The sequence below is a fragment of the Lipotes vexillifer genome, unplaced genomic scaffold (genome assembly GCF_000442215.2).
Source record: "Lipotes vexillifer unplaced genomic scaffold, Lipotes_vexillifer_v1.1 scaffold194, whole genome shotgun sequence".
Lineage (NCBI taxonomy): Eukaryota > Metazoa > Chordata > Mammalia > Artiodactyla > Lipotidae > Lipotes > Lipotes vexillifer.
The window spans coordinates 1,941,694-1,967,313 of record NW_006771758.1 but is presented as its reverse complement, the minus strand read 5'-3'; the positions used below and the strand labels follow the sequence as shown (position 1 = coordinate 1,967,313).

The 25,620-nt window shown below is 41.0% G+C and overlaps 1 protein-coding gene across 1 annotated transcript in view; it reads left to right on the top strand.

Moving 5' to 3' along the window:
• ITK (IL2 inducible T cell kinase) overlaps positions 1–25,620 on the top strand; it is a 67,798-nt gene extending 42,178 nt beyond the window's left edge. Inside the window, exons 8-17 of the mRNA XM_007447127.1 lie at positions 2,222–2,276; positions 10,902–10,984; positions 12,033–12,166; positions 12,554–12,628; positions 14,296–14,467; positions 14,863–15,079; positions 15,999–16,063; positions 16,154–16,272; positions 19,660–19,817; positions 23,035–25,620. Of these exons, the coding sequence (XP_007447189.1) occupies positions 2,222–2,276; positions 10,902–10,984; positions 12,033–12,166; positions 12,554–12,628; positions 14,296–14,467; positions 14,863–15,079; positions 15,999–16,063; positions 16,154–16,272; positions 19,660–19,817; positions 23,035–23,106 (1,150 nt within the window). The 3' untranslated portion in view covers positions 23,107–25,620. The remainder of the gene's footprint in view (positions 1–2,221; positions 2,277–10,901; positions 10,985–12,032; positions 12,167–12,553; positions 12,629–14,295; positions 14,468–14,862; positions 15,080–15,998; positions 16,064–16,153; positions 16,273–19,659; positions 19,818–23,034) is intronic.

Below are 25,620 nucleotides of genomic sequence, written 5' to 3'. Positions count from 1 at the left end.
TCATTCTATCTCCTCTAACCTAATAAGTGGACAGGGAGGCCAGGATATGGTTCAAGTGTTAACAACACTGAAAAACTTCAACCGTAAAAAATCACTCACATTCTTTTTTTTTACCACTTTTTAGTTGTTTTTTCACCAGACAACAAAATTATAAAAATAATGCTCCTGTTTGAACATGCTCCAGTTTGAAGACCTCTACTTTAGAAGATACAGGGAGTAGGGGTAGTAAAAGAATATAAATTATTTCACTCCATTTCATTTCTCTTTCAAACTTATATGTTACACATTTAATTTTTGGATTGAAATATAGATAAGGAAAGAAGGACCCATGTGAGAACATGCACATGATAAATAGTGCGAAGATTACGTTCCTTATAGGAGTTTGCAGATCGTAAGAACTGTATCTGACAGGTTTAACCCCTGAAAGATGTGGAGTTGGGGGCTACAGCATAGCAAACTAGGATTTTCTGGGGGGAGGGAGGGAGCCTGGTAATGTTTTTCCTTAAGTCCCTGGTATATGATAGTTGCAGGCTGTTTATGGTGGTGATAAGAGCATGGACTCTGGAGCCAGAATGGCTGCGTTCACATTCTGGCTATGCCTTACTAGCTCATTATTGACCTTGGGCAAGTCCCATAACCTGCTGATAACACTTTCTGACACATGATAGGTGAGCTACACATAAGCTAAATATTCTTTGCAGTCTTAATGTTCTCTGACCAGAGTATGGCTGGAGCTTTCCCTGCAGCAAACTTTGATAGAGTCCACTGACCAGAGATATGATGTCAGCCTAGCTACAGCTGATGCAAAAGAGACTAATCAGGGCATACTCAGGAAGCCAAAGTTCATATCGAGGCTGTTTTAATGGAAACTTTATGAAAAGTCAGTTAGCATCTCTGTATAACTTGGATAATTCTAGTTTAGCGTCATCAGTCATTAAAATTCCAAGAATGATACTACACTGCATTTATGTTACGTGTCATCTGTTGTTGCTTGCTTGAGTACGATATGCCACACATACAGATAAATGGCCAGCCAGGCAAGGAGCTGGACTGCTAGTTTCAAATGCTCAGATGTATGAAGAAGAGCTTTCGGCACTATATATGTTAATGAAATCAAGCTATTAAAAATGACATTGAACCCATAGTGTACTTAGATTTGCTTTTCCCCATTATCCAAATCATTCCTTCACACTGCATTGGTTCCTAAAGGTGTCTGACATGAATTATTTCAGTTTAAGATCCATTCTTCGGTAGCAAAAATCAAGAGGTATCTTTACTTTCTTTTTTTATTTATACATTTAATCTATTATTCAAATTGCTTATAGAAAATTTGATTTTAAAACTTCTCCAGAGAAGAAATGAGACACTTATCCTGAGAAAATTAGCCAGAAATCTTTAAGAAATTAAAACAGCTCTATGATAAAATCAGAAACACAAAATTAAACAATATCGTGTCATCACATGAACCCTGTGACACATTTTCCTTTTAAACCAACTTTGAAGCTCAATCTCAGCTTAGTTCGCTTTGTAAGAGTAGAAAATATGTGAATGTTTACCTTACTTTTAGCAGATTACATCCATTAAAATATTTTAGTTTTTTCAGCAAATAAATTTAGCATTCCCTTGACAAGGAATAACAGGAATGCTTAAGGATTTTCTACATTTGCATTTTTTACAAAGATAAACTAGCCTTATGAGACACTGTCAATGCCATTTGTGCAGGAGCTTTTGTGCAGCTGGGAAAAAAAAATGTAATTATTTTGCAGAAGATCTTGAAAACCAGTCTTACAGAGGAAAATACTGCAATTGTTTTAAAAGGATATTTGCTACACTTTCAAATTTATATTAAATTTTTATAGCTGCCCTAGCATCATCCTGCTAATAACCACCCACTGACTTACAAAATAGAGCAGAAGATAAATGTTTTCTAAAATTTTAATGTGGAAAATTTCCAACATGCACAAAAGTAGAGAGAAAAATATAATGAACCTCCATTTACCCCAAACCCAGCTTCAACAATTATCAACATTTCACCAATTCTGATTCATTTGTTCCAATTAAACATTTTATTACCTGGAAATGGTTCATGCTTTTGCTTTTGAGTTTGAAAGCATTGGTAGAAACAAAAAGAACAAAAGACTTTCGGCATTAATTATCTTTCGTAAGTAAATAATGAAGTTTTTAAAAATGTCATTGATCTATGACTTTTTCCTGCTTTCAGGTGGTACAATAAGAGTATCAGCCGAGACAAAGCTGAGAAACTTCTTTTGGACACAGTAAGTCTCCTTAAACTGTCTTTTAACTTCAAATAAAATGAATTGTGTTACTTTTTTTCAGCCATGCTGTGGTTTGTGCTAATGCAGCGAGTTGACATATTGGATTAACAGTGGTGTCCATGTCTGGTAAAAGCATTCTGGGGGTTCACAGGGTTAGCATACACCAGTATAAGAAACCTGGAGAGGATCAAAGTCCTTGGTATTCACGTGTGACCGTGACCACAGCTTCCGTGGGTGGTCTTTCGGGCCGTGATGGCTGGCCCTGGGGAGCTGTGGTGCTGGTCTTCCTTGCCTGCGTCTCTGGCTGGGTCAGGAGTGCCTGTGCCTCAGATTCCGCCTGGTTGGGCTGTGTGTGGATATAGAGGAAATACACCACTTGTTTTAACTTATTTTTCACGCAACCGTTCTTCTTGAGAGCCACACGGTGTCGGGAGCAGGACTGAGCTTACACAAGGGTGTCAGGATTAAGGGAGAGAAGGCAGGGTGTGGTGAGGAAAGTAATGGGTCCTGGCCACTGCTCTGGCTCCAACTCAGTGTGTGACTTCGGAAACATCTCTTCCTTCTGGGCCTCAGTTTCTCAATGAGTACAAGAGGAGTACTGGGCTGAATCAGGGATGACAATTCCCCAGACTCATACTGCCACTCTCTGCTCCTGGCCCTGTGGCCAAAACAGTTGATCAGAGTTCATGGCTTTGGGATCCTTCTCAACACAGTGCTCCAGGAAGCTGCCATCAATTGACTGGCACGCAAGGTAAAACCTTCTCTTCCTGGATCAGAAGATCATTTGTGATTCTAAAACAGTGCCTTTCAAAGTACCTGTGGTGATGGACTACTTTTTGTGGTTGGTTTTTAATTCCCAATCTGTCACAGACTTACATTTTGTAAAATACAATAAAAATGAATTATCAGAAAAAATAAAAAGCAAAAATAAGAAGCAAAGACATAAAAAATGCAAGTCCAATTTTTTATGAGTATTAGATTCATTAGACATAAAATTTCTCTGATTGCTATAAAAAGATTCTCAATGCTTACTCTCAATTTTTAGTAACAATTTGCTAACTGGCACCCATCCATACACCACACTTAAAGTAGCACGGAAAATTGCACATTTAGGGCCCTTGCAGAGAAACCCAACGCATGCAGGTATTGAGAGAAAGCTTTCTACAGGGAAATCAATCAATTTATCAGCGTATTTGCTTAGAGCAGTGGTTCGCAGGCCTGTCTGCACATTAAAATCACCTGGGAAACATTTTCAAAATACCAGCCCAGATTCATTAAATCAAAATCTCTAGTGGGCTAGAGGGGTGGGATAGGGAGGGTGGGAGGGAGACGCAAGAGGGAGGGGATATGGGGATATATGTATATGTATAGCTGATTCACTTTGTTATACAGCAGAAACTAACACACCATAGTAAAGCAATTATACTCCAATAAAGATGTTAAAAAAGAAGAAAACCTCTAGTGGGTAGGGTCCAGGCATTCGTAATTTAGAGGAAAATCTCTCCAGGTGAATCTAATATTCAAATGATGTTAATGACCCGCGCCCAACCCAAGCCTCACCAGTGAGACCAGTAAAGGGTAGGCCTGGGTTGATGGAGGCATCGGTCTCTCTGTGCCAAAATGTTAGCCCTGTTCCTGCCATTTCATGTTCCTGCCATTTCCCAGTTATGGTTTGAAGGTATTTCCTATCTTTAAGAATCTTAAACTGAAGCTGGAGTGACCAACTCATCCTGGTTTGCCTGGAACTGTTCCAGTTTTAAAACTGAGAGTCCTAAGGCCCCAGAGCCCCCACACCTCAGTCCCAGACAAACTGGGACAGTTGATCACCCAAACCGGTAAGCATTACCAGTTTGGACAGTGGCTAGAGGTGAGCTTAGGGAAGGACACCTGGGAAGATATCAGGTAGGGAATGAAAGTCTGTGATGGGAAGGTGGAGGGATGATGAATATTGTCAAAGAATAATCTAAAGGCATATAGTTGATTAATATACCATTTACTTTTGCACAAGGGAAACTGTTGATAGATTGATTCATTCTATCAAAAGCAAACATATAATTTCTATAAGAGGAAATGGAGACGGGCGGAGAGCCCACAGTCATATTTTGGAGCAGTGAACTTTTTCTCCTTTGGTTAAGTTGCCGGTGAGCAGGCAGCTGGCAAAGAGGACAAGGTGAGATGCTCTGCCCTTGGGCAGTTTTGTTCTCATCAAAGAGGGCAAGTCCAGTTGTTTGTGGATTTTCCAAAAGACTATTTGTGCTTACCAGTGCCAGATGCAAAACAGGCAGTCTGTATGATGTCAGCCGTCTCAATCAGCATCTGTTGCCTTTATGACGTCTGCACCATTTCATTTATTAGGATTTCTCAGTATAAACTCACATACCTTAGCATGCTGCTGAGCACAGATCTAAGCGCATAGAGATACTTGAGACAGGGTCTTTGATCTCAATAAGCTTTAGACTCTATTGAGAAACAAGACAAACTCTGAAGAAACAGAGGATAATCTCAGAAAAACTGAGCATATGCAGCAGGCTTTCGTGGCCTCAGAGTTCTGAGAATATTCTAGAAGAATTAGAAAGATTTCATGGAGGAAGAGGAATTAAGCTGAGTCATTACTAGACTCTGGTTTCTCCTTGGTTCCACCCCGACTCCACACTTAATTATTTCCTGTGGTTCCCAATATCACACATTAGAATCACTGGGAAACTTTTAAAACTACAGACTCCCAGACCCCAGCCCAGACCTACAGAATCAGACTCTCCAGGGTTAGTTTGTGGGAATCTATATTATTTCAAGTCAAACTTGTGATGCATATGTGCCCCACTCAGCACCTATGTTACTGGATAACATAGTAAATTATTAAATTAACCAAAAAGAACTTATAATTATATAAGAATTATACTGAGTTTAAACAAATGCAGTTTTGTTATTTTCAGTCCCACATTGGTTAATCAAGTATGGCCCATGGAGCACCTAAAACAGCCCACATTAACGATTAGTAAAAGATGATTTCTATTTTACAGCAGTTCTTTGGAGGCACAAATACATTCTGCTTGCTAGGGCAGCTGAAACATTCCTCCTTATTAATATTCTAGACAACTTCACCAGATCCTCTTTGCCTCCTTAGGTAATATAAGGGCAAACTTCAGTGGGTCCCTATATTGTATGAATTTTGAAACATCAGCTGAATTGTTTCAGGGGTGAATTTAGTGTCTCCTTATCTAACAATTATAGGACCCTTAAAAGATTGATTGATTCATTATTATTGACCAAGAATGGATTTATTTTATTTTTATTAATGAAATCTCCTGATATACTGCCCCATGCATATTTCTCCACTAGAATATAAACCCTTTACCTTGTTCCTGCTGTACATAGGACCCCAGAACTGTACCTATGATAACGTAGTTGCTCAATGAATATTTATTGAGTGAATGAATACAGCAAATGCTTAAGAAGTGTTTTTAAATTAACAAATATGCTGTAGGAGAAGCTGGCTAATCATGAGCATCATTGGGGAGCTTTTAAAAGGTACAGACTCCAGTACTCCAGCCCTCACCAGTCAGAACCTTAGGAAGTGGTACCCAGGTGATTCTGGGTCTCACCCAAGTTTGGGAACCACAGAAAATATCTCCTATTGTGTCCTATCAATTCTTCGAATAGCACCTCCTCTAAGAAGCCACTCATGCTTTCCCTGCCACAAGCTGTGGAATGTGGTTTTTCCACACCTTTGAACCCTTGTGGTACAACGTCATGACATCTCCAGTGGCTTTGTTTTCACTCAGCCTCGGACGTCAGCAGTCTCTCTTCTGTCGTAACACATTTAGGTAGAGGGTGAATTCCTTGCAAGCAGGTACTCTATACTTTACAGCATTGCATATGTTGGGTGGCCTGAATTTTGGGCAGAAGCCTTATCTAAGACATCGGTTTATCATATTTCCATGATTCTAAGATGTTATTAAAGATACAGTACTGACTCCATACCAGGATTTTTTCAAGAAAAGAAATGAACCACCTCCAGAATGAAGAGTGGCTGTCTGTCAGAGACACTCTTAAATTATAATGCAGTGTGAACAAGCTATAAGTTATCAGTCCATCTTTTTCACAATAACCTACCCTGTGTAGCAAGATTATCTTCTGTAAGGTGCCCTTCAAATCATATGGACAGAAAGAAAGGAGTAAATTCCTAACAGTCAACATGTCTCAGATGAAAGCAGACAATGGCATTAATACTTCTAACAGATGGTATACCATAGCATGTGATAATAACATCTAACGATAGTCCCGATAGTCCTTGTTCTGGTATTATATTCCAGGAACTGTTTTATGCACTTTAATTCTCCCAACCATCTTGCAAAAGTCATTTTACAACTGAGAAAACTGAAGCTCCTACATTTAATCAGGAAACACCTGTATTGACAGAATTATAGACTGAGTTAGAATTCCTTTTAAAGAACATCTGGTCCATCCCCTTTGTGCTACAGGGGAGTAAACTGAGTGTAAATCAGTGGCATAGCCTTGACTAGAGCAGGGATGCTTCTTCATAGACACACACACACACACACACACACACACACATGCACACATACACACATGCACGCACACACAGTAAGGGAATATATGAGTTAAGTTCTATTCTCCCATCTCTATACTTCCCATCCGTGTATTTTACCCCCTTGGCATGATTTTTTTTTCTATTGTTACCTCTTTATTTTTCTAGATAAAATAGTAAAAGCTAAAGTGAGACCCTGACTATATCGCGTGGGAACAAGCCCCCTCCCCGCCCTACCCTGGCTGCATTGCACTGATTAGTGCCCCTATGCATGGCAATGACAGGAGCAGAGACCCTTTAGACTCCACCGTTCTTGGTGGTTGTGACTTCCTCTGAGCCCCTTGCAGGAAGTAGGTGATAAGGCACATGCCGGATGCCTCCTTTTCCTCAGAACCCTGCTCTGCCTCAGCCCTAAACCAGAGTTTCCTGTCACCAGCACTGAATGCCACCTAGAGAAACGACGATGGAGGAAGAGCTCTGCCAGCCTCCCGTCCTCGGCAGAGCTGACCGAAAACTTTACCTCTCCTTTGTCTGATGTCTGTGGATCAGTTTACTTTTGTTAACAGTTGGGCCCCTCTCTAATCACAAATTAAAAAAAAATAATAATGGTTTCTTTGAAAGAATAACAACAACAAAATATTCTTAATTAAATAGAAGAGACATTACCACTCCCTTCTTCACAGATAGTTGATAGACTTGGGATCTTTTTGGTCTATGTTTCTTCCCTTTAGAATAAGCTACATATGTAGATAATGTCTGCCTCGGCTAAAGTTTCGTTTCTTCCTGTCTTGAACTTAACCCATCACATTTCAGTGAGGCAAGAGCAAAAGCTTCGATATTTGGCAAAAGGGGAGAAATTTTGAAGACAAGTGATGGTACATGTAATACATGGATGAATATCACAAACATGATGCTGAGTAGAAGAAGCCAGACACAAATTCATTATTCACAACAGCCAAAGGTTGAAACAACCCCAATGCCTAGCAATTGATGAATAGATAAACAAAATGTGGTGTAATCCATACAATGGAATATTATGCAGCCATAAAAAGGAATGAAGTACTGATACATGCTACAACTTGATGAATCTTGTAAACAAGATGCTAAGAGTAAGAATCCAGTCATAAGAGACCACATATTATATGATTTCATTTACATGAAATTTCTAGAATAGGCAAATCCATAGAGAAGTCATATTAGTGTGGCAGGGGTGCAAATGGTACTGAGGTGTCTTTTGGGAGTGATGCAATATTCTAAAATTATATTCTGGTGATGGTTATACAACTCTGTGATTTTGATAAAAATCACTGATTTGTACACTTAAAAGAGGAGAATTTCAAGTTTTCTAAATTAGGCTTCAAAAGCTATTTTAAAATCTAATGAACTAATCTGGGAGTTTTTGGTGTCACATAGATCACCTTTACTTCAGAAACTGAATAAACTACTGACCCCAAAGGGGGGAAAATCTAATTTTTGGAAAATCAAGTTTTTTAAAAGGGCGATTTGCATGCATACGTTAGAAGGGTGTTTACTATTGCACTGGATAAACAGTTTACATTCATATCTGAGAAGACGAAAATAAGAATCTGGTTAGTTCTCCGTTGTCCTCACCATGTCCAAGGTCATGAACAGAGCACACTGTAGAGAATGTGGGAGGCTAACTATGGGCATAAGGTTGTACTATTCGTCCAGAAAGATTGACAACTTGTTTTCTTAAATTTCAAAAAATTCATGAAATACAAAATCATTAAAGTAAATTCTGTGTGTACAAAGAGAATACTAGGACTGTCCTAGAGTACTATGACATCTTAGAAAAGGAAATGTAGCAGCTTTCTGTATTTTCCTCAATTCTTCCCCCGCTTTCAGGCAACAGCTAGGGCAGCCCTAGCTCACGACCTTGAGAAAGGAAGGTCAAGGGTGACCTGAGGTCAACAGAGACCTGAGATTCAGGTCTCAGCTTTGAATTTCTTCCTTTCTTTTTCCAGTTTTAGTGAGACATAATTGACCTATAACATTGTATAATTTGAAGGTGTGCCACATAATGATTTATGTATATATTGTAAAATGATTAATACAATTTTAGTTAACATCCATCTCTATACATAGTTACAATTTTTTTTCTTGTGATGAGAACTTTTAAGATCTACTCTGAGCAACTTTCAAATATACAATATGGTATTGTTAACTGTAGTCACCACGCTGTACATTACATCCCCAGAATATATCTTATAACTGGAAATGTGTACCTTTTGACCACCTTCATCCAACTCCCCTACCCTCCACTTCCCTCAAATGTCAAAATAGACTCTTGAATCTCCCATCAGAGAGAAGAGTTTTGGGAGTCTCACAAAGTTGTTGTGGTAACCTCTAAGTTTGGCAAGAATGCACAATGATGTAAGGGCCAACCGTCCCCCCCCAAAATTCCCCTCTGTGGGTTTAGGGCCAAGTCAGAGGAAGCAGGTTACGTGTCTACATGAGGATGAACTTTCTAACTAATAGTGCTCTTTCAGACGACAGGGACTACTCTTCAGGACTGTTATAAACAAGAAATGCATTTTCAGTTGAGTCATTGGAGACCAAATCTGGATGTCCACAAGCATTTTAAAAGTTCAGGTCCCAGGGCCTCAGTCCTGGAGATTCCTAGTGTGTAGGTATGGGGAGGCGGGGGGCGGGGGAAGCATTGTAAACAGCTCGTAGTCGTTGTTTTGTTTTGTCTTGTTCTGTGCTTTAGATTCTTCAGGTGATTGTGATCACCAACAGTTTGGGGCACAGGGGTTTAGGGAGTTAGGCCAGATCAGTGGTTTTCAACCAGGGGTGATTTTGTCCCCCAGGGAACATGTGACAATGTCTGGCATCCAGTTGATAGAGGCCAGGGATGCTGCTAAACATCCTGTGATGACAGGGCAGCCCCCATGACAAAGAATTACTGCCCCCCAAACATCTATAGTACTGAGGTTGGGATAACCCTGGGCTACAGAACCTTTCTAGTTTCTTCTAAAAGGTCTTTTCTAACCCTGAGATTCTAGGATGCAAACAATTAGCATGGCCATCTGTGTATTATTTGTATGTGTAGATGACCCACCTTTGGGATTAGGGTGTGGAAGAGCTTCTAAACTGTGTATATTTTGCTCCATATACAACAAGTGTATGCCCACCACATGAGGTTCCTCTCTCTCTGGCTTTCACTTATGGCCCTTAGCGTGTCTAAGTTAAGCAAACCATAGCAACAGATTTTGCAAATATCACCAGCACAGATTGACAGGTGGGTAGGGACAGAGCCTTAGACACAAAGTACTCAAAAAAGAGTTAAGACTTTCAAGTTCCTACCAGGACTGAAAAAACTGGTCTCCCCTGTTTGTTAGTACTTATTTCATCAGCACTGGCAAAATTGTCAGTGGGCTGAAGGGCATATTTTGGGGGCTTCCCCTTCTCTCCACTTCCCTCATGCAACCAGCAGCTTTGTTTTCTTTCTCCTTTTGCCCTGCAGCAAAATCAGCACCTGAGAAAGGGCCTACAAAATATATTCCCATTAAGAAACTGATGAAGCTTCCAAGACAGAAGTTTTGTACCCTTGTGGGGAACAGAGAAATGGCTTCTAACGTTTGTTGAATGGAGGCACCACGGACTAGTAGAATGAGCAAAGGTTTTGCTCACCTGCCACATTCAAGGTTCAAATCCCAGGTCTGCCACCTATATCTGTAGGTTGTGAGAGGGTCACTTCAGCTCTGCAGCACTCAGTATCCTCCTCAGGAAATTGAAGATAATAACATCTAGACTGCAATGTTGTGGTGACGGCTGGGCAATATCTGTAATGAGCTCCTAGAGGGAAGAGCCTGTGTCTGTTTGCCTCCGTTTACAGTTTATGTCATCACTAGAATAGTCTTGGAACCATGGGTAGGAGCTCAAGAAATGTCTCTGGAATGAATGAATGAAACGGTAGCCATTATAGCTGAAAGGCTGCTCTGTGCCAAGCTGGCCTACAGTATTTCCTCCTTTCACAGGCAAGAAAGTGAAGCTGGATGCATGAGCCTGGTTTCCTGGGATCACTGATTTTCCATTCTTTCTAACCCTTCCAGGGCAAAGAAGGAGCCTTCATGGTACGAGATTCCAGGACTCCAGGGACATACACTGTGTCTGTTTTCACCAAGGCCATCGTAAGGTATGGTGCTAACTCAGCAAAGTGGGGAGAGACAGTCCTGAGGTGGGTGAGCGATGAGCCACACACAGGAATGTCAGACAGTGCAAGAGGTAGAGGAGTCCCTAGAAATACTGTGCTTCCCTGATCGCTCTGAGAAAACCAAGGCTAGGGAGATTAAGAACATAACTGAAGTCACTTACCTAGAAAGTGACAGAGCTAGGGCTGGATGCCAGGTTGACTTCCCAGTTGGCATCCCTGAGTGCAAAGCTCTAAAGAAATAAATACCTGGTCCTGTATTTGATGCATTTATAGTTTAATCCAAAGAATAAAAGAAAAGATACTTTTGACTGCAAGCGAGAAAATATGAATTCTAGTTCTGGCTCTGCTAATAAAACTATCCACCATTTATTGAGTCCTTACCACATTCCAGAACCTTACAGATCCTTTCACTGGGGGCTGGTCACCTGGGTACCCTCTGCCTAGCACATAGCAAAATTCGAAACTCCCAGGAGAAAAGCAAGCATTGAGCATAAGCCACATTGTTTATACAAACAATTTAGGTATAGGGAGCCATCCTTATCAGTTAGAGAATGGTGAGAGCCCTCCTGAAATCTAAGTTCTCAGAAGCCAGCCAAGGGCCAATCTTGCAAGCAGACCTTTCTAAGGATAGCACTCAGGGCTGCTATGTTAACTCTGCTATACAAAGCCAAATAAGTACGAAAGGGCCAAGATGCTTCCTTAACATATGCTGAAGATTAGTTAAATCCACACAGCAGGGAAGGCAAACATGTAGCACATACAAGACGACTGTCCATTTTGAGGTTTTGGAAGAAACATCACCAATCCATCATGGCACCAATCCTGAGTCCAGATGCAGCCTCAGAGTCCTTCTTAATACAGCACCCAAGGCCAGCCTGTCAAGACTGACACACAAGTTGAAATATATCTGCCATCCATGTGAGAGGGCAAAAAACAAAGCTAATAGGAATCTGTAGACCTACCAGTAGATATTTCTGTCTCTAAACATTGCCTCTTAATAATCACTGCATTTATGTTTCATTTGTTTAAGTGAGAACAACCCCTGTATAAAGCACTATCACATCAAAGAAACAAATGACAACCCCAAGCGATATTACGTGGCTGAAAAGTACGTGTTTGATTCCATCCCTCTCCTCGTCAATTATCACCAACACAATGGAGGAGGTGAGTTCTAAGGGACAAGGCCAGAGGGGGACCCTCACAGGGGAACTTGGAGAAAAGTGACAAACACCCAGCTGGGTTTCTTCATCTCAGACAAACTGACCATAAATAATAACTATACAAATAGAAAAGGATGCCAAATATTTGATTATATTACATATTCTTCATTAGCAAATTCTGCTGCTGGAATCATGATATTTTACCACCTGCCCACCTGTGACATAATACCTCTTCTCAGGGAAGATGTAATATCAGTGATTGGGCTTTGGAATTTGTTTTCCAGAATAAAAATAGCTTTTGCATTGGATTATATTTTTTCCTGGTGATTTGACTTGGATGGTTGCTATGGTAAAACTCTAATGACTGCCTTTCACTTTGTAATCAACCCAGGCCTAGTCACTAGACTCCGGTATCCAGTTAGTTCCTGGAGGCAGAAAGCCCCGGTCACGGCAGGGCTGAGATATGGTAAGCAGTGCATTTAGGAATGTTATTCATTTGCACTAACTCACATCCCTAGAGGTCTGGGGTAAATTCTGAATGGACTTCCCCAGACGTAAAATGATCATTAAACAGGTACACTGTATATCTGGAGATGGTGTGCACAAATGAACATTTACAATGTGTGTAAGATTACATCTATACGTATGCACATTTATCTAGGTCAAATCAATGTCTATTGGTTTTAGATGACAGTTCATCAATGAAGTGTTTACTGAGCACCTCCTTTGTACAGAGCACTCTGCTAAATGCTATTAGAAAAAAATATTAGGAACCAGTGCTATAGTACTGTGTTCTTGCCTATTTTCTAGAACTTCTGTATCATCTAGTTTGTTATGTATGGGTCCATTGCAAGTGCTGTAAGCTAGCAGCATCCAGAAATGTCTGTCTGCATAGCACTGTGTTAAATTTTTTTGAATGCTTTTAGGCAGGGCATGCATCTCTAGGGCCATAGGCCCTACTATTCCTTCTTGTCCTATGGAACCGTTTCACCCACTTGTGATTTTCTGCCTGCATCCCCTGGTCCAAACTGTGCTGGTCGAGGAGAAGGCTGGTGTACCTTTCATTTTATATCTTCTAGATTGGTGGTTCTCAAGCTTCACTGTGCATCAGAGTTACATAGGATGCTTAGGAAAAGTGTTGACTTCCAGCCCCGACCCAACATTTACCAAAACACAGTCCCAGACAGTGGGGTCCTGGGGTTGCCTTTTCAACAAGTGCCCTAGGTGATTTTGACACAGGGGTTAAAGGGTGATACTTTGAGAAACAGTGTGTGGGCTCTCCATCCCTAACCAGCACCATATCTGCACACAGTAGGTGCTCGGTACTGTTTTCTCTTGAGTCTGTGCCTCAAAGAGATAGAAACTGAACTGTTTATGGTACTAGACCAAGCATCAGGAAAGGATAATGCCCCTCAGCCTCCTTATAAAAATAAGATAATTCTAATGCCTGTGGAATCCGAATGTGCCCATGCTGGATGGAAGCCCAGAGAGTATTTTATGAGCCCACTCATTTTTGCCAGTGTGAAAACTGAGACTCGGATCCCTTTTATTCTTTTTCTGAGCATTTATTGAAAGCCTACTTACGTGCGAGACTGTGTGCTGGCTTGCACCTCTGTACCAGTCCTCTTGGAATCCACCACCTTACCCCTAACCCCTGCTAAGGCCTAGCAAGTGCTATGTACATAATGGATGCTCTTGATGGATAAATGAATGAATGAATGACCAGTTCAAATAAAACTTGCTCTATGTGAAAAATGACAGTAAAACTTTTTCAGTCAGGTATAGGAAATGGTTGGGACCTTAGAACCCTTTCATTGACTTTCTTTAATATCTCAACTAATGCCATCCTCCTTTCTCTTTCCATGTAATCGTCCCCACGCACATTTTTCATGGCTTTCAATACATACTCTATGTTATTATTTGGGAAAAAAGATACTTTTATCTATCTATAGTTCTAAGTATACAGGCTTATACCATTTGCTATCTTTGAGTTATATTAACAATAGGCTAATTGTTATATATATAGGGCTGTATAGGGCCATATATATATATATATATATATATATAGTCTCCTGGGAGTCCTATACTTCATATCTACTGCTTGCCAACTCTGGAAAACTCTTTCTCTTCCAGGAAAATGGGTGATTGATCCCTCAGAGCTCACTTTTGTGCAGGAGATTGGTAGCGGGCAGTTTGGGTTGGTGCATCTTGGCTACTGGCTCAACAGGGACAAGGTGGCCATCAAAACCATTCAGGAAGGAGCTATGTCAGAAGAGGACTTCGTCGAGGAGGCTGAAGTCATGATGTGAGTGGCCAAAACAAGAGTAGGCAGAGATACCTTGGGAAGGATGTTCTGTGCTATGCTCTTTGAATACCATTCTGATGCCATCTTGTGCCACCTCCCTGCTCAAGTCCAGCGATGGCTTCTCATGGTATGGAGAATAACTCCAAGCTCCTCACTGTGGTCTAAAAGGCCCACCATGGTCTGGCCCTGCCCACTCCCCAATCTCATCTCCTGCCCATCTTTCCTCTGGTTCCATGACATGCCAACCACACTGGCCTTTGTTCATTCTCGCGTACACCAGCTGAATCCCTGCATTCTTCTGGTCTCAGCTCAATGAGACATTTTTGTTTGGGGGAGGGAGTGTATTTTTGGGAGACTAAACTTAGACCATCTCACCCCTTGCCATTTTTCTCCAGGAAACTCTCTCACCCCAAGCTGGTCCAGCTCTATGGAGTGTGCCTGGAGCAAGCCCCCATCTGCCTGGTGTTTGAGTTCATGGAACATGGCTGCCTGTCAGATTACCTGCGCAGCCAGCGGGGGCTCTTTGCTGCAGAGACCCTGCTGGGCATGTGCCTGGATGTGTGTGAGGGCATGGCCTACCTGGAAGAGGCGTGTGTCATCCACAGAGACCTGGTAAGAGGGCGTGGGGCAAACCCCTACAGGTCTAGGGTGAAGGTGCATGTCCCACTGAAATGTAGAGCTACGAAGACTGGGAATGCATGAATCAATAACAAGGCATAAGCCCTCTTCCTTCCCCTCTCGACTTCTTCCTTCCTCCACAAACTGTGGGATGTCCTCATGGGACTCAGATCTGGGCTCTATTTCCAGCCCCACCTCTGACTTTCACCCTCTGAGTTGGAGTTTACATTCTTTCTCAATAAAGCTAACAGCCTCTCCTTTTTAACCTCTCTGTGCCTCCTTTTCCTCTTGGTAAAAAAATGAAAGAAATTGACAAGCACATGTTTCTCAAAATGTTATCCAAGGATCTACCAGGATCACATTGGGGTGATCCTAGAACCATCCTCAGAATCTCTGGGGGTTGAGGCTTGGGAATATTCATTTTAACATGTCCCCCCATGAGATTTGCAGGCACATTAAAATTTGAGACTCATGGGTCTTTTCTTGGTAAGGGCTCTTCCAGTCGAATTAGGGACCATGTACCATCCCTACTGAGGAATAGTTTTAAGAGAATTCGCAAGTTCAACACATTCTTATTTTAGTCAAATGGGTAACAGCTTCTTCATATCATCCCTGAGGTTAACATCAGGTTGCACTGGAGTTTACAGTTGGTTACACAACACTATGGATTTTTCTTCTGATTAGGATACCAGGAATGAAGATGAAAGACCAGATTTACTCATCCCGATAAAGGATCTTAACATTCAACTTTCCATCAGGCCCTAGTGAAGCTTAACTAGCATTTGTGAAGCTCCTCATTGCTTCTGCAATGCAGCACATGGAAAAGCAAAGGACTGTGGTTATAGGAGACTCCTTAATTACTGATTACCCACCAAGTTTTCCTTTCCCTTTTGTTTGCCTGTCTCTGCTCCAGGCTGCCCGGAATTGTCTGGTTGGAGAAAACCAAGTCATCAAGGTGTCCGACTTTGGGATGACAAGGTAATACGGACCTGTGGTGCCGGCAGAGTCTCAGGAATGGGATGCAGGCCACCAGGACACTCAGACAATCTCTCTCCCCTCTTTCCCCAGGTTCGTCCTTGATGACCAGTACACCAGTTCCTCAGGCACCAAATTCCCGGTGAAGTGGGCATCCCCGGAAGTCTTCTCTTTCAGTCGCTATAGCAGCAAGTCGGATGTGTGGTCGTTTGGTAAGTGTCATTCTGGCCCCACTCCCACATGACCTGGGACTGTGGGCCAGCTGTTTTATTTGTCAAATTCAGGCAGCCTTACTTGCCCTGAACACTGGGTGGTGAGGGCGTCCCACTGAGAGTCTGTAGAAACAGCTCTGAAAGGAATGAAGGGGCCCTCATTATTGTATCTATTCTTGGACATTTTTGAAATAGGGGCAAAAATAAAAGCGAAAACAGGATGCTGGTGATAGCTGCCGTGACATCAAAAGCTGGAGTCAGGAGATTAGAATATGAGCCCTTGAGAGCAAGGATCATGTTTTTTCTAACATTATATTTATTCTCACATTTATTCCCACATTTAACTCTCAATAAAGTATTTTACCCATTCATTCAACAACGATTTATTGAGCATCTACTACATGCTAGGAGCTAATTTAGGTGCTCACAAAGCAGTGGTACATAGGATAGAAAAGGCTCCTATTCTCTTGGAGCCAAGTTTTAAGGGGAGACAGTAACAATCATGTAAACAAGCTAACAAATATGTGTATAAGATAAAGTCAGGTAGTGGTAAGTGCTATGAATAAAACAAAAGAGTAATGGGAAGGAGAGTAACTGGAATGGAGGGAGGGTCTGTTTTAAATAGCAGGGTCCGGGAAGGCCTCTCTGAGGGGGTGACTGTTGAGCAGAGAGCTGAATGATGAGAGGGAGCTGTCTCCATTTGAAGGTCCAGGGAACAGTGTCTCTAACAAAGGAAGCAGCAAGTGCCAAAGCTTGGTGTGTCCAAAGAAAAGAGGTACTGACTTAGTGGGAGAACTGTAGGCAATGAAATCAGCAGGCCATGGTAAGGAATTAGAACTTCTTATAAGTGCAAATGGGCAAGAATGAAAAGACAAAATGAATGATGCTGGTGTGGCAAGAAGTACTAAATATTCTTGCTGGATGTGTCATGTCTTTCTAAGCCATAGTTTTTGCATATTAATGTATACACAAAACTATACTGGACAACCTCTTTGACTTGGATTGTAAGAAGGATTCTACTTCGGACAGGAATAGTTTGGAGTTCGATGTTGTCATTCTATGTGAAGGGAAGGTTTGCCAAATATATTGACTAGTAGTAGAAACCAGGGAGAAGATGACTAATTAAATCTCTTACGAGGAGAACTAACTAATCTTCTCCAGCATTTTAGAATATCCATTTCCAACAACCAAGTGATTTTTGATTTTGAGTCCTTCTGAATTGTTCCTTAAAGTAGTTACCCTGTTCAACAGGCCTAACTATGACTTTGTTAGTCAAATTTAAGGTACAGAATGAACTTAGAAGAAAACAAACTGCGCTTGAGCAACCTCACATTCTCTTTTCCCCGGTGCATATAACTAGAAAGGGTATATGGCTGATGTGCGGCCACTCTCTATCGGTACGGCGGGTCATGCTGCACCACGCCAGGTGTCCCATAAAGAGATGTTTGCAGCCAGAGCACTTTGTCGCATTCACCTGCTGACTCGGAATGGGGTTTATTCTGCCACAGGTTGTCAGCCTAGGACTTTGCTTCTGTATATTATAATTAGAGGGTTGAGCTAAAGTCCATCCCTTCCTAGGATATGTCATTTGAAGTGTCCACAGATGAGATTGACTGATGGAAGCAGAATAGAGGGCTGAGAAAACTGGGGTGGCAAACCTGAGAAACAGAAACCTGGATGGAGCAGAGCTTTTGCCTGCCTCAAGGCCACTGGGCTTTGTCACGCATTTTGAGGTTTTGCCCCTAATTAACTGCGCTATTTTTTTAACATCTTTATTGGAGTATAATTGCTTTACATTGTTGTGTTAGTTGCTGCTGTATCACAAAGTGAATCAGCTATAGGTATACATATATCCCCATATCCCCTCTCTCTTGCATCTCCCTCCCACCCTCCCTATCCCACCCCTCTAGGTGGTCACAAAGCATGAGCTGATCTGCCTGTGCTATGAGGCTGCTTCCCACTATCTGTTTTACATCTGGTAGTGTTTATATGTCAATGCCATTCTCTCACTTCGTCTCACCTTCCCCTTCCCCTTCCCCGTGACCTCAAGTCCATTCCCTACGTCTGCGTCTTTACTCCTGTCCTGCCCCTAGGTTCTTCAGAGCCTTTTTTTTTTTTTTTTAGATTCCATATATATGAACTGCACTATTTTAAACAACTCAACTAACCTCTTTGGGCCTTACTCAGTTCCTCAGTGCATTACAAGGTTTGCCTGAAGGCAATTGTTTTCCAGCCAGCTTTCCCCCATTTTCCAAAGAAATCTCACCAGAAATCGTGGCATCTTGGGGTACTAATTGGTCTTATTTACTGAATTTCCAAAACTCCTGAGGCATTTCTGAGGATCCCTTAGAAATTCTAATCCAGTTGTCTGGGCTAGGGCCCAGGATCTGCCATTGGAACAAATTTCTGAGTTGATTTTTCAAAACTTCAGATGTTTTAGGGATCATACTTTGGAAAACTCTGCCCTCAGGATCCCTGGACTATGCTTTGAAAACCACTGGATTAGGTGATCTGCAAGCTCTGTTCCCACTCTGACAACCTACGAATAGATGAGTACATAATAAAGCTAGGTGTAACATTTCTACTGAGGGCAGAAAAGGAAAAGGGATTAAATCAGAGGTCAAAAATGGACAACCTAAAGCTTTTTGCTTGGTTAACACAGTATTTCTTTTTTTTTTTTCTTTTTTTTTTTTGCGGTACGCCGGCCTCTCCCGTTGCGGAGCACAGGCTCCGGACGCGCAGGCTCAGCGGCCATGGCTCACGGGCCCAGCCGCTCCGCAGCATGTGGGATCTTCCCGGACCGGGGCACGAACCCGTGTCCCCTGCATCGGCAGGCGGACTCGCAACCACTGTGCCACCAGGGAAGCCCCAGTATTTCTTTTAAATCAAATTGAGTTTATATTTTAAAACTCCCAATTTATGACTAATCTTTAAAAAGTCAGAAAATGGGGCAATTCAGAGCCTTCATTCCCATGTGCCCTATGCTGGCTGGAGCTAAATCACAGCTGCCCCTTTGGGGACAGAATTTTTGACCTCCAGTTTTTCACAGTCCTCCCTAGGACTATTATGCAGACCTCATCCACTCCATTCATCTATATCATGTGTAGACATTTGAGTTTACATCGCCTGCAACTTTTAGTAGTAGCATTTGAGTTAGATATAACAAAGGGCCGAGCTTGAACATTCTTCACCACTAGAAAGGTAGGGAAATGGCTCTTTAGAAATACCACAGGCCTAATAAGCCTCAGGTGGCTTTTGATATTGTACTTTCTGGAGGTAGGGACTTGAATCTTAATGTCAAGGAGTCTGTGATTTCTAGAGGTAAGTTGGTTTGTTCGCTATTTAGGAACTTTATCACTAGCTGTTTCGATTCACCATTTCTCATAGGTGTGCTGATGTGGGAAGTCTTCAGTGAAGGCAAAATCCCGTATGAAAACCGAAGCAACTCAGAGGTGGTGGAAGACATCACCACTGGATTTCGGTTATACAAGCCTCGACTGGCCTCCTCACATATCTACCAGATCATGAATCATTGCTGGAAAGAGGTCAGTAAAGGAAGTGGTTCCCCCCGCCTCATTATAATCTGCAATTGCAGGGTCTGCCCCCATCCCTGAAGAAAGGAACCCTCTCAGAGGATGAGGCAGTAGGGATGACAAAATAGATTAGCAAGAAAGTGACATGGAGCATCTATTAACTAAAGGAGTTACTCATCCCTAGAAGAGCTGGCGGGGACCTTAAATGTTATTTGATTTGTAATATAATGTCACAAGCCATCAACATACTGTCAGAAAGGAAGAGTGGGGAAGGCCTATGTCAATTTTTTGAGAAAAACAGCATCTGTAACATCATAAAACCGTTAAATATACATGAAGTTAGTTCTATAAACTGGTAAACAGAAGTTCACTGGTGCTGTGAAACTATTAAAATGACTGAATTAAAATTCATTTTATTCATACAACAATTCAGAACGGGAGCCAATTACTCTGCACCCTCCCAGACATCTCAGTTATCCTTGGGTGGCAGGCTATGCCTTAAGCCACATCAGCGTAAATGTTAAATGTCCTTGGGTGAGTTAGCAAATTTTAAATTTCAACCACAGTTGAAAGTTGCTGAATAGAGAATTAACACAAATTCGGATCATGGAAGGGTAACAGGGGGGATTTAAAAAGTATAGGATACTTGGGTTTTATCTCAGTTTTATCATTTCTTAATCATTAATCATGGGCCATTCTCTGAACCTCCTTTTTCTTACTGTAAGATAATTAAATAATGTTAAATTATCTTACTGTAAGATAATTAAATAATGTTAAATAATAAGTTCATAGAGCTTTTGTCATCAGAAACAAAGGAATAAACCATAAAGACATAAAGAAGGGTACAAAACAAATCTAGTCCACTTCTCAAGGATTAAATACTATAACAATTATGATAGCTGACATTTAGTACTTTTTTCTTTTTTTAATTTTTATTAATTTTTTAAATTAATAGACTTTGTTTAGAAGTTTTAGGTTTATAGAAAATTTGAGCAAACAGTGCAGAGAGTTCTCCCCTATAAATAACATTTTGCATTAGTGGCGTACATTTGTTATAATTATTCTACCACCACTGATACATTATTATTAACTACAGTCCATGTTTTACATTAAGGTTCACTGCTTTTTTTGTACAGTTCTGTGAGTTTTGACAAATGTATATCATGTATCTACCATTATAGTATCATACAGAATAGTGTCACTGCCTTTAAATGCACTGTGCTTCACCTATTTATCCCTTCCCCTCTTCTTCCCAAATCCCTGGAAACCATTGATCTTTTTATTGTCCAAGTTCTGCCTTTGCCAGAATGTCACATAGTTGAATCATACAGCCTTTCAGATTGGCTTCTTCCATTTAGAACTATGCATTTAAGATTCCTCCATGTCTTTTCATGGCTTGAAAGCTCACTTCATTTTATCACTGAATAATATTTCCATTGTATGGATATACCACAGTTGTTTGTTTATCCATTCACCTACTGAAGGACATCTTGGTGGCTTCCAGTTTTTGGCAGTTATGAATAAAGCTGCTATAAACATTTGTGTGCAAGTTTTTATATGGACATAGATTTGTAGCTCAATTGGGTAAATATCTAGTGGTGTGATTCCTGGATCATATGAAATGAATAGTTTCATAACACTATCATATGAAAATGTTTAGCCTTGTAAGAAACTGCCAGACTGTCTTCCAAAAGGGCTACCATTTTCACATTCCCACCAGCAATGAGAGTTCCTGTTGCTCCACATCCTCACCAGCATTTGGCATTGTCAGTGCTTTGATTTTAGCCATCTTAATAAGAATACAGTGGTATCTCATTGTTATTTTAATTTGCAAATCCCTAACATATGATGTTGAGCATCTTTTCATATGTGTATTTTCCATTTGTATACCTTTTAAAATGAGGTAACTGCTTAGATCTTTGCCCATTTTTTAATAGGATTATTTGTTTTCTTGCTTTTGAGTTTTAAGAAGTCTTTGCATATTTTGGATATAAGTCCTTTATCAGATATGTGTTTTAAAAACATTTTCTCCCAGACTATGGCTTATCTTTTCATTTACTTAACAGTGCCTTTTACAGAGCAGAAGTCTTTTACAGAGAAGAAGTTGTTAATTTTAACAAAGTTCAACATCAATTGTTTTTCTTTTATGAATTGTGCTTTTGGTGTTGTATCTAAAAACTCATTGCCAAACCCAAGGTCACCCAGATTTTCTCCTATGTTATCTTCTAGATGTCTTATAAGTTTTGCATTTTATATTTAGTTCTATGATCCATTTTGAGTAAGTTTTTGTGAAGAGTGTCAGGTCTGTGTCTAGAGTCATTGTATTGCATGTGGATGTCCAATTGCTCTAGAACCGTTTGTTGAAAAGACTACCCTTTCTCCATTGAATTGCCTTTGCTCCTCTGTCAAAGATTTGACTACATTTGTGTGGGTCTATTTCTGGGATCCCAACTCTATTCCATTGACCTATTTGTCTCTTCTTTCACCAATACCATGCTCTCTTGATTACTATAGCTTTATAGTAAGTCTTGAAGTCAGGAAGTATCAGTCCTCCAAACTTGTTCTTTTTCAGTATTGTGTTGGCTATTCTGAGTCTTTGGCCTTTCCATATGGAGTTTAGAGTTGGTTTGTCAGTATCTACAAAATAACTTGCTGGGATTCTTGTGATTGTGATGAATCCATACATCAAGTTGAAAAGAAATGACATCTTAAAAATAGCAAGCCTTCCTAACCATGAACATGGAATATGTCTCGATATATTTAGCTCTCCTTTGATTTCTTTCTTTAGAATTTTATATTTTTCCTAAAATAGATCCTATACATATTTTATGAGATTTATACCTAAATATTTTCTTTTTTAGTCTTACTGAGTGCTTATTTTATGTTGCATTTTTATATACAATTTTATTTATTTCTTACAACATCTTATGAGATTGATAATATTATTATCCCCACTTTACAGATGACAAAACTGAGGTTCAAAAAGGTTAAGTAACCTGTTCAAAGGTCACACAGCCAATGAGTGGAAAAGCTGTGATTCAAAAGCAGGCCATATGACTCCAAAATACCTGCTGTTAACAACTAAGACATAATGGCCTCAAATACAATATATATAGAAGCATATTTAAAACTCAGCAGAGCGGATTGCTGTTTAACTCTGGTTTGCTTTGGAATTAGCTATGACACACAAGTACAAGGAAATCACAGAGTTCTTTTCTTCCCTCTCTAGAAACCAGAAGACCGGCCACCTTTCTCCAGACTCTTGAGTCAACTGGCTGAAATTGCAGAATCGGGACTTTAAAAGAGACTCAGTGCCAGGCCATGGGCTGCAGATCCTGAGTGGGGCAAGGAGGTCTTCCCACCACAGAGCATTAAAAGCTGCCACCATCCCAGGACTCCTCAGAGGCAACTGGCCTGTGGCGCCAGTCCCTAAGCTGCCACGGAGGCAGTGGCCTGATAGAGGCGGGCACCAGGCCACAGGCAGGAGGCTCAGCCACTGAACTGGGAGCAGGGCCAGAGCAGTCTGTACCCTTCCTCCAGGCTCTTATCTTGTGTGGAGCGCAAACCTCAATCGACAGCTTTCAAGCAACATTTCTTGCACTTCTTAGAGAAAGGGAGAGATGGGGCAGGACCCTTACTGTTATTTTAAACATGGACCTAAAGTTCATGGTCAAGGGATTTTTTTATTTGACCTGACAACACAGAATCCCAGGATATGGGGCAAGATGAACAAGGAGCACGACTCTTTTTCAAGAACTAGTGAGTTAATTAAAGTCACAAAGAGTAAGCTCTGCCTCTGTGATGCTGTCAACCACAGCTTCCTGCCTTAGAGGAAGATGGAACAGCTGCTCACATTAGAGGCCGGATATTCTGAGAAGCAGCTTTATGAGGTTTTACTCATAGAGGACACTGGCACCTCTCTCCTTGAAGGGAGCATAATGGACTGGGGTGAACAATTCTGATCTCACCGCTGGAGTATTGGGTATCTGGTGTCTGGGCAGAAAGAGGGCATCAGATGGTGGAAACACCTGGTACAGGGAAAGGCCTTAGGTTGTAACCACTTGGATGCTCATCTTTACTACCAAGCCAAGCAAGTGACTCTGAGTCCCCTTCTGTGCCGAATGCTTCCACAGGCATCCTGGGAGGAAATCATGGCTTCCGTAAACACTGACTTACTGAGGCCTACAGGAATCAGTCCCCTCTCTGCATTCTTCCATCCTCATCAACAGAGTGCAGACTTGTGCTGGGGAGTGTGGCCTGGCAGAGAAACTGAAGCTGGTTTAGGCCCTAGAGATTTGCAGCTTTAAGGTTGAGACTTCCAAGTCTCCCCAGATTCTAAGAGAGGAGTAAGAGGTCTGTTCTTGTTCAAGCCATCTGGATGGAAACTGAGTCAGGCACCGAGTGGGGGGCTTCCAAGATGCACAAGGATGCCTACTGTTGATTGAGCACTTGAATATGCAAAGTGAATATGTACTGAGCTACAAGCCTTAACTGCAGAATCTCAATTCACCCTGAGTTCACACCAGTGCAGTGAGATATTATTATTATTCCCATTTTACAGATAATGGAACTTAGGCTTTGAAAAGCTTGGACACCTGCCTGAAGTGACAGAGCTAGGAAGAATATAGCCCACCTCTGGCTGACTGCAATGCACAGTTTCTCTATTTTTATTCAACACTGCCTTCTACTGAGGGTGAAAGGGATTGCTGAGGAGGTAAGAACAGTAGAGGGGAAAGTCCTAGAGAGCCAATAAAGAAGCCAACACAGCACCATCAGCAAGTAAAGCTGCTCCTGCGTAGACCAGGGTGGCTGGCAGTGTAGCCCTCCAACTTGGAATAGGATCTTTTTTTCCTCATCTGTATCCTCACCTTCATCAGAGTTAATGACATTGGAGTTACTAAAGGAGTAATTAGCCCTTTGATTCACTCAACCCACCAGAGTCATATTGCATGAAGTAATTTGTAGATGAGCTTCAAAGCAGCTTTAAAAGATTCTCCTGCAGAAGTATAAATACTTCCTTGAATTATCACTTCAACTTTGAGCCGGCTGCAGTCTTCTTGGACACTTTCTGGGGAAGGGTATTCCTTGATGTAAGAGAGATTTAATTTTCATACAGTGTTCAGGGAAAACTCTTTTTGGATGGTGTTGAAATCAGCTCTTTCTAAAAAATCATGTGATATTTTGACTGGCTGAAGATGCAGATGTACAACTTTTAAGTATAATTATTGCGAAACTGGTAGCTTCAAAAAAAAAAAAACCTATCATTTAGAAGATGATATTTCTCAACTTATCCAAAATCATCCCTGTTTACTTTTTTGGCATTTTGTACATTCTTTTTTGGAACCTTTAATTAGAGATGATTTCTGGAACATCCAGCCTAGAAGGAAAACATCAGAATTGACTGATTTCTGTGGTATGGTTCAGAAAAATTCTCCCTTACATGGTATTATCTTGTTCAAGCTCAGAATCATTGAGCCTTTAACTTAACATGTGTCAAGAGGTTACCTCTCAGTGTCCTGCAAAATAGACTTCTGCCTGTTTGGTTTTTGGCTTTTTTTTTCCTTTTCACATTTTGAAAATGGTGCCATGTGCTCACAGGGAATTCCCCTATGCAAAGTTTTAGTTCTAGATACATTTTATAGATTTTGCATTATGCCCTTTTGAGACTATGTATTTATATTTGGATAGATTGAATATTTATTAGTGTACAGTGATTGCTAATGTTCACAATTAAAATGTTACAAATATCTCTTATGCTTTGTAAATCACACCAAGTTAAAGGTTGGGTCTAGCAAATAAAGCCGTGCATTTTAGT